Below are 15534 nucleotides of genomic sequence, written 5' to 3' on the forward strand. Positions count from 1 at the left end.
GGATTGAAGTAAACATTCCACTCATTGGCTGCTGAGCACTTCTCGTGGATTGACAAATGTACAAACATTGTAGAGAACACTATCATGGTGTTCTCAACTCCCCAATCAGGATGCCTCCTTGTTGTAGTCCTTTGCTCTGGGCTGCTATTTATCGCCTGGGTTTTCTTATCGACATTAATTTGCATGAAGAAAAACCAAGCTATTGAATAAATGGGAGTATTACAAATAGATCGTTTGGCAAGGATGCAACATTCAGGCAGCCACTTTTTGTCGTACTTTAGGTTATCTATTGTCATTTTGTTAAAATTCTGAAAGAAGTGGGATGACATATTTTGTATGTACATATTTTGGATTTTCTCTACGTTTAACACCAAAATGTCATAACAAAATCTGTAAACGTGTTTGCGTAGACATGCATTTGTTTGTGACCTGCCCTCGTGCATTTGGTCACTTGTTCCAAACATCTTCCTGTGCTGTAAGAAAACATTTTACAGCTAAATTGAGATGATAATGTTCACTTGTTCAACATCCCAGGTGATAGGTCTTAAAAAAAAATTGTGGAATTTTGGTTAACTTTTCCTCTTGTCTGCACCTCCTGCAGAGCTGCTCCTGTGGATGATGCAAACCTAAAGACCAGGTAGCTGCAGGATGAAAACATGGCTGCTCCCCTTATTCCACCGCCTGGACCTGGCAGCTTCAAGAAGTTTACTTTGGAATCTTTTGCGACTCTTGAGCTGCGCATCAATGAGGAGAAGAACAAGAAGCCACCCAAGCAGGACAACAGCTACCGCGACGATGATGACGAGAACAAGCCCAAGCCCAACAGCGACCTGGAGGCTGGGAAGAGCCTGCCCTTCATCTATGGGGACATCCCTAAGGGACTGGTGGCGGTACCACTAGAGGATCTGGACCCATTCTACCTGAAGTCTCAGAGAGTGAGTTTGCAAACACACACACACACACACACACACACACACACACACACACACACACACACACACACACACACACACACACACACACACACACACACACACACACACACACACATCATGCGTAGTGATGTTATCAACCCACATGTACTAGAGTTGTTTAAACCAAAGGATGTTTCTGACTAGGACTGGGTATCAAACCTCACTACTTTCTATTAGAATCCATAATGTAGTCAGACAAGAGTATCAAAAGCTGGCATCTAATGTCTGCTCAGATTCAAAGTCTTGTTTACTTGTTGTTTGAATTACATTTCTTTCACATTTTCTTTTATAGGCAGCTTGTGATTGGAAAAAGTTGATCTTTTAAGGACTTTGGCCTCTTTTGGTCACTGAAAAAAAAACTTGTAGAAAAAAAAGAATCTATATTTCTCAAGTATTGGTATCACAACATTTGCATAGATACCCAGTCCTATTTACGAATGCTATTTGTCCCTCTAACTCAGGCGTCCAAACTCTCACATTACAACCGTATATGTGCCAAGCATCTCTAATACTAGCTCCATATTGCCAGAATAGGATTACATTGTATTCCATCACAACTCATCTCTTGTGCCGCTCTTACTTTTGATAGCAAAGTCAGCTGAGGTGTGGTTTTTCCAGATTTGGTCATTTCTGTTTCAGTCATACTTATTTGCTTGCGTGGCATCTTGATAGATAGCCAAACAAGGACATCATTTAGAACATATTAAGATCAAGATGGTTGTCATTGAAATGGGACGGCATCAGGAACAAAGTGCACATGTGGTCCTGGTGATAGTTTTCCCTATAATTGGTCAGCACACACCAATTCTGATGCTTACGCAGATAGACTATATGAGTTGAGTCCAAACTAATTAGTTTCTCACACAATGGTCAGTCGATGACGTAGCCTCATGACGTGGAGGTGAATCATACGTGAATCATACATGATGGCAGGAATTTACTCAGACAAAGACGAGACGTTGTTTGGTTTGTGACGGTTGGCTTACGTGTGTGCTGTGTTTACAGTTCTTTTTAATTTCATGATTAGGTTGCAGGATGTAATTATGTTTTCCTACTTGAAGACCTTTGGGGAGTGTGAGAGTCGTCGAGCTCTCGAGCTGTTGAGTGGGCCGTCGCTGTATCTCCGATGTGCTCGCAGGGCTTTGGGGAAAAGGTCAGAAGCAGTAACTGTTGAAAGACCGTTGTTCCACACGACAGACTTTCCTAATTGCTAAAGAAATTAAACTCGTGGCAGGAGGGAAAAGCGGCAGCAGCAGGCTGAGAGGACTCAGGTTGTCTTCGATGAGACGCGTGTCTCTCTGGGGTTCCTGTCAGCCCTGACGCTCAGTGTGAGGACGGCTGGATGACTTTGAGAGTCCCTGGATATCCCCATCATGTGTCCCTGTCAACCAAAACTAGACTATATTTATGTCAGATCACTGTTTCTGGCTCTTGTCGGACCAGTCGGCCTCTGAATAAAAATAATAAAACCGAGGCCATTACTATTGACATAATAATGAATTCTCAGGAAAGTTCAAAACTTCTTTGAAATTTGCAGCCATTTTGGAAAATCTGAGCCATCTGTGCAAGATAGTGCTTCTGTAGTCTGTGTTTGACAGTAGGAACCCTTTTGTTTCTTTAGAAATAAGCAATAAATCTTATCATAAAGTGGCCATCTTTACTTAGGCATTAATTCATTGCTCAGTGAACTGAGGTCAGTTTAATGCTGCTGTGTTTATAAACAGGACTGAGAGTAAGGCCAAAGTCTTCTACCATGGGAACGTCATTTGGGCTGTATTTTTAGCAAAGAATTATGGAACAAAATTGGCATTTCTATTCAAAATGGTCTCCGCCAATCACATATTCTTTTAAATACTGCTGCACTTTTGTGGTGTTGTATAACTCAGTACCTGTCCACACAGAGTACATTCAAATATAGCAGGTCCTACACACAAGCTCGTGAGAATCTATTTAGTCATCATCATTAGCTCAACGGATTTGTTTGATATTGTGTGTGTGTGTGTGTGTGTGCGTGTGCATTCAGGTACACAGTATCTGTCTCTCCATCTGCTTCTGTCTCGTACCTCCCTGTCTTTACACCGTGCACGCTGACTGTTATGTAACCCTCCAGTCCAGAGCACAAGGAGGAGACACGATTTTCTTCAGAAAAGTGGCTCAGGACAGTTGATTTCACAGTCTGATGTCATTTTCATGAATATCTGCAGCTTTCAGCACTTTACTGGCATTGTCACTTTTGTATGCTCTTAAACGACGTTTCAGGCAGAGAGGAGGCCAAAAGTTGATTTTGTGAAAGTAACGACACAATTCCGATGACATGAACATTTCCATCGATACGTGGGACTGTTAACAAACTCACTGACTGACACACAACTCACCTTTTCTCCACACACGTCCGTGCATTACTGTCACAGATGAATGCGAGTCATGCATGGCTCTTTGTGCATCTTGTGTTTGGCTCCTTGTCTCTGCTGCGCTTGCCTCTACCAGCAGTCCCGTCAGCTCTCAGCTTTAGGCAAATCTAATTATGGCCCTCGATCTAGTCTTGTTCTAATGCCAAAGCGAGCCGATTCGTCTTTGGTTCTGGCAGCTTGAGCAGCCGTGACGTCAGATCAGGTGGTGGCCTTGGTGGAGGAACGTTGCTCCGTATATGTCTTTGTCACCGAGAGGCGGCGGGCCGGTTCTGGATGCATTTCTCTCAGGGGAGGGCGGAGGAATAACTGTAAAGGAAAGCAGTTCATCTTCCTCTTCACAAATGTTCAGTTGTGGCTCCTTTAGATTGTCTCATAGCTGGTACAGAGGGCTGGCAGGCTGGCGTTCAGCCCTCCCCACTTGGCTGGTGGTCGGAGCAGAGCCATGCCACGCTGAGCTGAGCCAGGCCACGTCGAGCCCGGTGTCAATGTACAAGGCCGGCGAAACAGATCATTTTCAGGGAGAAGGTGACGAGAGATAGGGAGGGAGGGAGGGAGGGATGAAGTGAGGACAGGAATGAAATCGACGACTTGTGCAGGGATGCATGAGCACACTTGCTCTCCTTTTTTGCTGTAGCCAGGCTCTCTGAAATGTGTTTTTGCTGAGGGAAGACCTGGAGGTGCAAAAAAAGAGCTTCACAAGATGTGCTAATATTTTTTTTTCAAGTAAAATCGGGGACATGAATGCTTTTCCCCACCAGCAATATCTGCTCATCATGACCTCCTTTGTGTGGATTAAAGATGAATAATTACAGTGATATTATCTCAAAAGTCAAAGATGAAGGACCATGATAAAGTAATGATAGACAACGCAATTAATCTTCAAAAACATGATATGTAGATCGTGCTGTCTGGAGCATATCAGCATGTGTCCAGATCGTTGCACATAGAAAGTCATATTTTCTCAGACAAATATATCAGACTTTGTGGATGTAAAATGTCAGTAGGGAAAACATGAGAAGGTTGGCAGCTAGCACGGCAGCTGAGCCCTATGCCACAGCTGTATTAATGTGTGTGTGTGTGTTAATGTGTGTGTGTGTGTGAATGTGAGACTCTCGGACCATAAAATGCACTCCATTACCATTTACTACACGGGAGGAAAGACGGGGGCTCTTTGAATTGCTGCTGTGGCCCTCGTGGATGCAGATGCTGCAGCCATGCCCGATGGCTGCAGCGTCTGTGTTGAAGCCGCTTTCTCTCCCCCCTCTCTCTGTCTCCCGCCCATCCCCCCACCCACCCTCTTCTCCGTCTTCTGCCCATCTCCCTCGCTCTGGCTCCCTCCGCCCTGCTTCTCCTCCGCCTGCTGCTGCCACAGTTGTTGCCTGCCTGCCTGCTTCATTCGCTCTCCATCTCCCCCGGTTTCCTGCCTTCCCTCTCCTCTCCTCTGCTCTCCTCTTTGCTCAGCTCTGGATTATGAAATTTTCAGTAGCTTTGCAGCAGTTTAGTCATGCGTTGCAAAAAAAAGACTCCCGGCATATATAGCAGTCATGTGTGTGTGTGTGTGTGTGGATATAAACCTAGCTTGTTCATTTTTGAACTTCGTGCATTGTGGTTTGTGCGCACATGTCAGGCCATGTGTGTGCTTGTGCATGGGTTTATGTGTATATTTGTCATGCACATGTACACGACATCTGTGTGAAATGGTTGTATTCAACAGAAACATCATGCCACCAGCAACTGGGACACATCCATGTGTGTCATTACGGGTGACCATGCACACTGAATGTTTAAAGTATATTTGAGAGTGTTAGCACTTGGGAGAGGCTGCTGCTCTGACCTATAATAGTAACGAGAGAGTAATATCTAGCTTGTAGGCCTACTGGCTTGTTCTGAGTTGTCAAATTAATATCTGGGAGGTCATGTGACAGAACTGTGTCTCGTCCTCCGGGAAGAAAGCCTCCTCGTTTCGGTTCCATGCTCCTCTCTGAAGATGTTTACGCTTCTTGTTCACTACATTTTACACAAATGCGCTTAATTTCTGTTCGAAGTGCACACATGACATTCAGTCATGTGACCATGAGGCCTCTTGCTGTACGTCTCCCTTCCCATTATTCCTCCTCCTCTTCTTGAGTTGGCAGCTCTGCAGGGCTTAATGTAGTGAGGGTTGCCTTGTTAAAAGCACAAGGGCCCATATCACTTCTGCAAATGCACACAGTCTCATTAAAGTTTCATGCAAATTGCCATGTTTTATTTAAACAATTACGAAGTTTTTCCACATAAAGAGGCTTGTCCGCCTTTCTCGGTTTTGCGTGTTTCCTCCGCTTGAAACCACCAAAGCTGTAATGTGCAGGGCGGTGCTGAGTGACTGGGACAACATGCCAACATCAGAAACATCCTGGCAGCCATTTCCACTCTGTTCAAATGTGTTCAGATCCTTTCATGTGACAGAACATGCACAACTTACATTATGAGCAAATGCACATATTATCTTTTATATATACGTATATGAGTAATGTATACTGACATATATGTATGCAGAGAAGAAGCTTGCTGTGTAAAAATGATGACATATTTGTTTTTGAATCAAATGCAGTTGCTTTTGGTAAATGTATTAGTGATCTATACTAATTGTGCATTTGCTGAAATGTGTATTTTTATCTGACTGTTAAGTGATTAACACTCTCTCTCTCTCTCTCTCTCTTTCGCTCTCTCTCTCTCCTCACAGACATTTATAGTGCTAAATAGAGGGAAGACAATCTTCCGTTTTAGTGCCACATCTGCCTTGTACTTCATAAATCCTTTAAATCCGGTTAGGCGAGTAGCTATTAAAATTTTGATACATGCATATCCTTTGAAATGGTGTCTTAACAACAAAGACAAAAGAGTTTCCTGTTCATGTGTTTTATTCATCATGATGTGTTCTGTCTTTCTGCTCATACTGCAATTGATGTTTCCTGTGACTGTAACCACAGGAGAGGATAAAGACTGATATGACGTTAGGTCGGAACTAATAGCATGTCAACAATGCTATCGTCAGGCTTTACAGCTCCCATGTCCAACGTTAAATGAATGACAGCATCATCTGCTTTTACCACAGTCACAACTTGAGTCACAGTGAAACGGCAGATAGCGTCCGTTATGTGACGCGTATCCAGGACAAGGAAGAAACAGGCCAATGCTAATGCTAGGTCATCAAATATCATAAGTTTAGGCTACAGGAAAAGAGCAAAAGAGAGAAGAAGAGCGGGATTTTGACACAAAAACACCAAGCGACAACACATTTTTGTTACAATAAAATCACATATTTATTCGATGCATGTGCTGTATGTTTGTACACAACAGCATTATCTTTATATTCAAAGATGACTTTATTTCAGCTGACATTGTCTCAGCGTATGTCTTGTTAATTACGGAAATTACACGACAATGTTATAAAATATCAGAGCATACATTATTAAGGAAGCAAAACATATTCAAGAGCCATTTTTGTCCAAACATCCTCAGAACAATAACTTTGAAAATGTGGAAGTATAACAAAAGAAAGATGTAATCATGTGGTGACACATTTTAACAGCATATTTGCTTTCTTCACCTCCCACCATGATAAATGTACATTTATTTGCAAGGTAGATATTTCCCCTTTGTGACTGTTTGGGGAAACAGCAATACTGATAACAAAAAGGAAACCATTCTTTTACTTTGAGCAATGCTTATTATTGCTTTGTCCCTCTATTTAGCTCATTTCCTCCTATTCTTAGCCACAAGCCACAGCTATTACCAACCTCTGGCTTCATGCAGGCTTAAAGCCAACTGAGGTTTTCCTCGTTTCCTCTCTGCACTGAAACCCTCGCCGCTTTAAAGCATCTCATTGCTTTGTTCATGCCATTGTATTTCCACTAAATATATACCGGTTAAATATTTCATGGGTAAAATAATGGCCCATGTGGTTGCGAGCACACAAAACCAGCTCCTGTTAAGTGCTATGAGAAGGTTTTATGACATTAACACTTTGCATTGAGGGATGTTGAGGTTCACTGGACCACAGAAATCACATTAGATACATACTGAACTGTAGATATTTTCTATTGCTGTTTTACATTTCCAATGAGGTTTGATGAGGTTTGTGATGTTTGTGATTGCTTCTATAATCCATTTTTTCCTTAACATGCTCCTCACTCTTTTCAGCATGATCATTATGTGTACTATTTTGACCAACTGTATATTCATGACCTTTAGTGATCCTCCCGAGTGGTCAAAACAAGTAGAGTAAGTACACATTTAATATATATTCACCCAACACGTTAAATGCATGCTAACTGCCAAATGCATCCTGTACTTATCCACATTTTTTAAACAGCCTCAAAGGGTTCAGACTTATAGATGTGAGTGAGCTTTGATTCAGCATGGTGAACTGATTCTGCCAACATCTCTTTCCTCGCAGGTACACATTCACAGGAATTTATACATTTGAGTCTCTTGTAAAAATCTGCGCCCGAGGATTCTGTATAGACGGGTTTACATTCCTTAGAGATCCATGGAACTGGCTGGATTTCATGGTCATTTCGATGGCGTAAGTATTCCTCTTGTGATTCAGATTATAGAAATGAAATGTCATGCAAAAATATTGTCATTGTTTTGATAAAGCGGGTGGGTTAAGAAATTGAGCTTTCTGTGCTACAGATGACTGTTCATCTTTCTGTCTTTCTTGCTTGTTCCTTTCTTTCTGTCTGATAACCCATCTCCTGTGTTTCCTCCATTGATCTGAGATCTTCTCTTTGGGAATTTGAAGGTTTCCATCCGACACTCTGCGGCCTCACTGACAACACCCTCACCTCAATCCCATCCATCCGATTTATCTTCCTCTCGTCATCAAACTCTCCCTCTCATTCACCTTTTCTCTTTCAGTCTGCAACATTCAATTTAAGGCCCAGAGTTCCCCGTCGACTATATCTCACCCAGTATTTATAATACAGATTCACCTGCCTCCACATGACGAAATACATACCCATTACTGATCCCCACCATGTAGAATACATCTCCGTTCTTTGTAGAGCTGTCACATAGCCCATCTGTGTGTGACTTTACCTTTCCACCTCATATCTTCGTGTAAATAACAAAGCTGTTGTAACTGTGGTTTGATCCTGCAGGTACATAACAGAGTTTGTAAACCTAGGCAATGTCTCAGCTCTGCGCACGTTCAGGGTGTTGAGGGCATTGAAAACTATTTCTGTAATTCCAGGTAAGACAGGATGGGGCGGGGGATGTTTGGGCGGGGTCGGTGTTAGGTGTGTGTGTCTTTCTTTCCTTTTACCTTCCACCCTTCTCCTCAGTGGACAGGCTCTGTGAGTGGCGTCGTTTCCTCCTGGTTCGGTGGTGTTGTGCTCTTGGCGTGTGTGGTTATTGTCATCGTGTTTGTTCTGTGTGTGATCCTTCCCCTGTTTCAGATATGTAACAGAGTTTGTGGACCTGGGCAATGTATCTGCGCTGAGAACATTCAGAGTTCTCCGAGCATTGAAAACTATCTCTGTCATTCCAGGTGAGACTCAGTTTAAACACTAAGGCTGATCCTCTCACCCTTTCTTTTCTACTCACTATTATTATGATTACGATTATGATTTAAGCAACAAGAAAAGAATTGGAGACAACCATTTTTTGATTTATTTTTCCTCCAAAATTATCAAAAATGGTACTAATACATTTTTGATAGGCTTTGCAGTCTCCTCTCGGGCCCTCCAAAGTGTCTGCACTCTCTGCTGCCCCAGTAGCACTCTCATTACGAGGCCCGTTTCCAAGGCAGCTGTGTTTCTCTTCAGAAATAGCTTTAACTCACTCCTTCATCACCAGCTTTAACAATATGCAAATGCCCTGTTCTGTAGCAAAGACAACTGTTTGTAGAATCCTCTCATTTTAAGGAAAAAACTAAAAGAATCAGGTGAATATACATGGCATATTTATCAGCTAAGAATAGATCAGAGCTTCTGAAGCGTCAAATTTGCCAGAAATCCTTAAAAGATCAGTAATTTTGTTGCATATTTACAACTAGTGATTTAATTGGAAATAAAGGATTCCATGTTTTTTGGGATTAAAAACAAACCTTATACTGTACGTTGACGTTCATATGAGAAATGGCATAGCTCTTAGAGAGATCCCACAGAATACACCGATCATTTATGTATGAAGACTGCCAAGCCTAGCTTGTGAACATATCTCTTATGCTGCATGATGCTTTTCAGTAACTTGCTTTTACAATATTAACCTACCAAGAGCTTGGCTGACAAATGGCATTGAAAGTTTGATTTGCCTTCTCTTTGTTTTTTAGTTTGATTATTGATTTTCTCTTCCTCTCTCTTATTTACGACCTACTTTAATGATGTGCTGCACAGAAAAAGAAACTGTGTGCTCACATTGCAGAGGTTGGGGACGCAGATGGAATGGTTGAATGACCTCTTGACCTTTTTGAGTGACACTGACCACACATCTATCTTGATAGAGGACGTGGAACATATGTCGTGCTTACTCAAAAGAACCACCGTGGACGGCTTTTTTTTAACAGCATATTCATTTGGAAATATGGAAAAGGAAATCCTTTAAGTGCAAACAAAAAGGGGATGAAATCTGGATTTGAACTGTATTTAAAGGAATAGTTTGACATTTTTTGATATATGTTGACTCGCTTTCTGGCAGATAGTGGGATAAAAAGATCGATACCACTCATTTCTGGATGGTTAATATGAAGCTATAGCCAGCTGTCGGTTAGCTTAGCTTAGCTTAGCACAAAGACTGGAAACTTGAAACAGCTAGCCAGCCTACATCCAAAGGTAAAATCCACCCAAATCCTCTAAGATTCTATAATGAACATCTAGTTTGTTTAATTTGTACAAATACTAAAGCGTCAAAATGTCAGTTACGCTTTTAAGATGGGTTATGTGCCGGACTATATCTTGGCTCCAGAAACACATAGCGCCCTCTAAAGCTTTGAACGGCTGTGGTTACACTTCTGTTTCTGTATGAATTACATACAAACAACATATAGCGTGTTCATTCGTGAGCTTTTGAGGTGCTGTTAGGCTGATTTTGTTGCCTTTGGTCAGAGCCAGGCTAACTGTTTCCAGTCTTAATGCTAAGCTAAGCTAACCAACTACTGGCTGTAGAGAAATGTTTAACAGACAGACAGAAGAGCGGTAACAATCTTCTCATCTAACTCTCTGCCAGAGGGTGAATAAGCACATTTCTCAAAACGTTGAACTATTCCTTTAACTATTCCAATAATTCATGAAGGACTGTAGCACCGGAGTGGAGAAAATGTAGCTTTTATTCGGAAGTTTTAGTTTGTCTGAGAATAGTTCATATGCAGGTGAGGGCATGATTTCAGAAGATGAAAACGAGTTATGTGGGCATTTTAATATAATACCACAATTGATATTTTAATATACTTTGTTAATTTATTTTGCTCGATGAAATCCTGTCAGTTGTTTTGATTTCAATGCTTTTCTTAGTTGACTCTGCCAAGCAAATTTAGTTTTTACCTAGATTTTCCAAATGTGTAATCCTTTATGAATAGTTTAAACCATATTTTGCAAGAAGATACAGTATGTACAGCTGGTGAAGCCCACTGTACCTGTAGAGAGCGCGTTTGAGTTCCTTGTGGACCCACGTAAACACTGCCAGAGCGAGGATGCCTGTTCCAGAAGGTAAAACTATTTTGTCTTAGCGAAGGTGTGAATGAGACAGACTGCAGGGTCATGGCATGGGGAGTCAGTGCTTTCCTAATGACACCTTATACAAGACAGTTCAAGAAAGTGCGCTCACTGGCACTGGCATTGAATAGTTCCTGTTCAGCCTTGGAGTTTAAATGACCTGCATGTGGTTTCCAGCCCCCCTGCCTGTGCCTCTGTCCTTCTCATGGCCCCTCTTTGTGCTGCTGTGCTCTCTTCCTTATGGATTTCCTCTCACTTTTCTACAGTCTTCCCCCTCTTGTTCACTTTGTCCATCATTGGCAATGAAATACAAATTCTCTTCCGTTAAACAGTCTTTTTGATTTGATATCTGTTACAATATTTTCTGTCGGGACAAATCTGAAAGGAGTGGGAAGGCTCCTAAATATTTCCTGTTTGTTTTGTTTCTAGAGATGTTATGTTTGTAATCTGATGTTTGTCCAAAATGTATTACTACCTATATGTAAAACAATTTAAATATTAAGTTGAATTCATAGATTCCCAACCTTTGATCAGATTGTAAGCACAGGAAGTCAATAGAATAACAAATGAACATTTAGGTATAAAATCACATGAAAAATTGTTACAAATGTAATAAATATATATTTCATAATTGAATATGAAAGCAGGACAGTTTTGCCACTTCTAGCTTTCAACCTCAATCCAGTCAAAACTGGATATTTCCCAGTGATAGATTCCTTAAAGGGATTAACATATTAATAGTATTAGTAACAAAATGTTGTAGTAGAAGTAGATACTCTAAAGACTCACACCTGTGGTATCAGCATCTCCTGCATCACTGTGTGGTTTATGTACGTGACTGTCCTGCAGGCCTGAAGACCATTGTGGGCGCTTTGATCCAGTCTGTGAAGAAGCTTTCGGATGTGATGATCCTGACTGTCTTCTGCCTGAGCGTCTTTGCCCTCATCGGTCTCCAGCTCTTCATGGGCAACCTGCGCCACAAGTGTGTAATCTGGCCCCTCAACATCACCATCAAGAACTTCGACTGGAAAGAGTACATCATGAATGACAGTAAGTAGAGACCTGGCTTCGCTGATGGTGAGCTGGCAGCGATCTAAGAGTATGAGTCAGCCCATATGCTGGACCGACGAAACAATATGTCATTTTGGCACCGGGTGGACAAAAAGGGTTGGTTTTAAATGAACTGCGCTGAATTGAAAATGTGCAAACTGCAGTCAGAAATTGGTCTGAATGGATGTACAGACCGTTGCAGAATAAACAACTGTGGCTGCGTCAGAATGTGAGCGAAATGACTCATTAAGGCTGTTTGTTTATTCCCCAGCCAATTTCTACTTCCTGCCCGGCCAGTTGGATGCTCTTCTCTGTGGGAACAGCTCCGACTCTGGGTGAGTTGCCTTCTCTCCCCTCTTCCGAATGCTGCTGATCCTCACAAAGACCTGCTGTAGCTCATGTGCCTGAATTCAGATTACATGATAAGTAAATAGTGCTGAGTCATTTTCGGGCTGGGTGCCCCGTTTTCTCTCTCTCTCTCTCTCGCTCTCTCTTTTTCCTCTTTCGCCACCCCTCAGCCGCTGCCCGGAGGGCTACACATGCATGAAAGCTGGGAGGAATCCAAACTACGGCTACACCAGCTTCGACAGCTTCGGCTGGGCCTTCCTGACTCTCTTCCGACTCATGACACAGGACTTCTGGGAAAACCTTTACATGCTGGTAAAGCTAATGTGTCAAAAAGTTCAGCTTTTTCAGAGGAGGCATATACAACACATACAAGTTCTCAAACACCACTGCCTTTAAACAGTAATTTTGCATAGTGATGCTGAAATGATTCGTTGATTAATTGATTGATCAGTGGAAAAGCAACGAAAGTAAGGGATTTTTATTTTTAAGCAAAAATGCCAAATATTTGCTGGTTCCAGCTCTTCAAATGTGAAATTTGCTTCTTTTGTTTCATCTTTGCTTGATATCACTGCAAATTGAGTAACTTTCAGCTTTACACAGACGAAATAATTTAATTTCACTTAATTTACAATGGCCAAAATCACACAATCGGTCCAACATACAACACCCGCTGGTCCTAGACCTTCCATTCAAGCTGTTGGAGGACGTCACATTAGGTTCTCAGAACTTGTGATGCTATTTTCATTATTTTTTGACATTTCGATCAAGTGAAAACACACTCTATAGATTAATCAATAATTCAAATTGTATTGATTGCGCAGTCATCATTGCAGTTCAGAGCGAGGTAGTAGAACTGCACCTTTCAGACAGTGGATGACAATGGTGGATCATTCTGCCTCGAGTTTTTCCCTTGTTCCCACTTTGAAGCACCTCATCAGGCCACTTCTATCCTGTCCGTCAGCCTGTTCCACACAAAGTCTGTGGACACACACCTGCCTCACATACAGAGTACATGCAGAGTAAAAGGAAGGACGTATGAAATATTAACAGCTCAGGATTACAGTATGACCTGATGGGAGCATTGCAGCTCTTACTTCTATTTTTGCTCCTATCTTTGACATTCAGCTCCCAACTCCAGGCTCTCACTTATATTGTTTAGTGTATCTTCAGAATCATGATTATGCAGCTGGGTTTAGGAAGGATGTTGAATGTTTCTTTGTCAAAAATTCAATGAAATGAATGTGGCAGAGATCTTATTAACTGAGGACTTTTTAACCTGCCAACATGGGATTTGTTGTGGGACTAAAAGACAATCATTTTGACTCCTCTTGCAAATGTGTTGTATACACTTCCCAGCACTACATGTTAACTACATTCATAATTTATATTTAAGATAAATTCACTTTTCTATCCCAGGCCCTCTCTTTTTTGCTCTGCTCCCCGATGACAATAGAACGGGGAACCAAAGGAGGCCGGTGAATGATCAAATTAAAGTTCGGGGTCCTTCTGTTTCACTAAGGACCTATTGAATACTTATGTGAATAAAACAAAATGAGGAACATTTCTATTTACATGTAGATTCATGACCTAAACCTGCATTCAAATGAAGGTTACCATCATCTACTAACAATAAAAAAACACAACATTTTCAAGATCTTTTCAGAATGTTCTCTTTTATTCTACCGTGCCTCTGCAGCTCAGGCTTCTCACTTATACCATCTCTACTGGGGATAGCGTCCCAGTCCATGGAAATTGTTTGGCTGGCATAGTGTGCGTGGAAAAGTAGGTCAGAATGCATATCTCATGGCTCTCCCTGATGAACAGCACGACCTAGGGCTCATGCTGAGAACCTTAACGAGCACAGGGTAAAGGATTATTCCCGTGTGGACCAAGAACAGATGGTTTTGTATCGATTCATCATTGTACGAGATGATAGTCGAACTAATTTCAGCACATTAGCACTCATATAACAGGCATTTATTTGGAGGAAGTCACAGACGTTTACTCCGAGTTGATTTTTTTTGCACCCAGAAATGCCCAATCAGGCCTTTGTGCCCTTTCTCTTTTCCCCACCAACAGCTGACACTCTTTATTTCTGATGAGTCACTGTGAAAGATGTGCTTGACTCAGGGGTTTAGGGTAAGTCATGAATGTCTCTGCTGTTCTATCCCCTCTACCCTTACATCTGCTGCACTGCCTCCCAACAGACACTGAGGGCGGCAGGGAAGACCTACATGCTGTTCTTTGTGTTGGTGATCTTCGTGGGCTCGTTCTACTTGGTGAATCTGATCTTGGCTGTGGTGGCCATGGCCTACGAGGAGCAGAACCAGGCCACCATGGAAGAGGCCCTGCGGAAAGAGGAGGAATTCAAGGCCATGCTGGAGCAGCTCAAGAGACAGCAGGAAGACGCCCAGGTCTGCCCTCTGCAGAATGGAGCACAAAATGATTCCTCAGTCATGGTATATCTTTGTTCTGACTTTCTTCATGTTTGTTTCTTTGCAGGTGGCTGCAATGGCAACCTCTGCGGGTACAGTGTCGGAGGACGCAGTGGAGGACGATGGAGGAGGGCGTCTGTCGTGCAGTTCCTCTGAGATGTCAAAGCTCAGCTCCAAGAGTGCAAAAGAGCGACGCAATCGTAAGAAGAAGTGGCGGCAGAAAGAGCAGGAGAAGGAGAAAGGCGACAGTGAGAAGTTTGTCAAGTCAGAGTCGGACGACGGCAGCAAGAGGAGCCGCTTCCGTTTCCCTGATAATCGGCTGGGTCGAAAGTCTTCCATTATGAACCAGGTGAGGGGAACAAGGATAATGTGTCTGGATGTGTTCAGCCTTCAGCATCATGTGAAGGGTCAGTTGAAAAACACTGACACAAACATCTATTCAGCTGTTTGAGGTGCAGATCATTTGAAATTTCCCTGGGTGGTTTTCTCTGGAAATACATCCTATTGAGTTTTTCAGTGTGCTTTTTGAATTCTTTGAGTTCCACACATGGAATTGTACTTACTTCCAGAGCAATTGGTTGCTGGCATAAATCTCACAGACAAAACCCTCAGCAAATAACTA

General features: G+C 42.2%; 1 protein-coding gene across 2 annotated transcripts in view; it reads left to right on the forward strand.

Moving 5' to 3' along the window:
- Nucleotides 1-656: 656 nt before the first annotated feature.
- The window catches only part of scn8aa (sodium channel, voltage gated, type VIII, alpha subunit a), a gene marked incomplete at both ends in the record, with an annotated part of 33842 nt that continues 18964 nt past the window's right edge, over nt 657-15534 (forward strand). For both annotated transcript variants that reach the window (XM_079272800.1, XM_079272801.1), the window contains 10 exons: nt 657-935; nt 6108-6241; nt 7568-7648; nt 7824-7952; nt 8827-8918; nt 11929-12129; nt 12401-12464; nt 12648-12789; nt 14685-14891; nt 14980-15261. In XM_079272800.1, the coding sequence (XP_079128926.1) occupies nt 657-935; nt 6108-6241; nt 7568-7648; nt 7824-7952; nt 8827-8918; nt 11929-12129; nt 12401-12464; nt 12648-12789; nt 14685-14891; nt 14980-15261 (1611 nt within the window). The remainder of the gene's footprint in view (nt 936-6107; nt 6242-7567; nt 7649-7823; nt 7953-8826; nt 8919-11928; nt 12130-12400; nt 12465-12647; nt 12790-14684; nt 14892-14979; nt 15262-15534) is intronic.

The sequence above is a fragment of the Melanostigma gelatinosum genome, assembly GCF_949748355.1.
Source record: "Melanostigma gelatinosum genome assembly, chromosome: 8".
In the NCBI taxonomy this organism is placed as follows: domain Eukaryota; kingdom Metazoa; phylum Chordata; class Actinopteri; order Perciformes; family Zoarcidae; genus Melanostigma; species Melanostigma gelatinosum.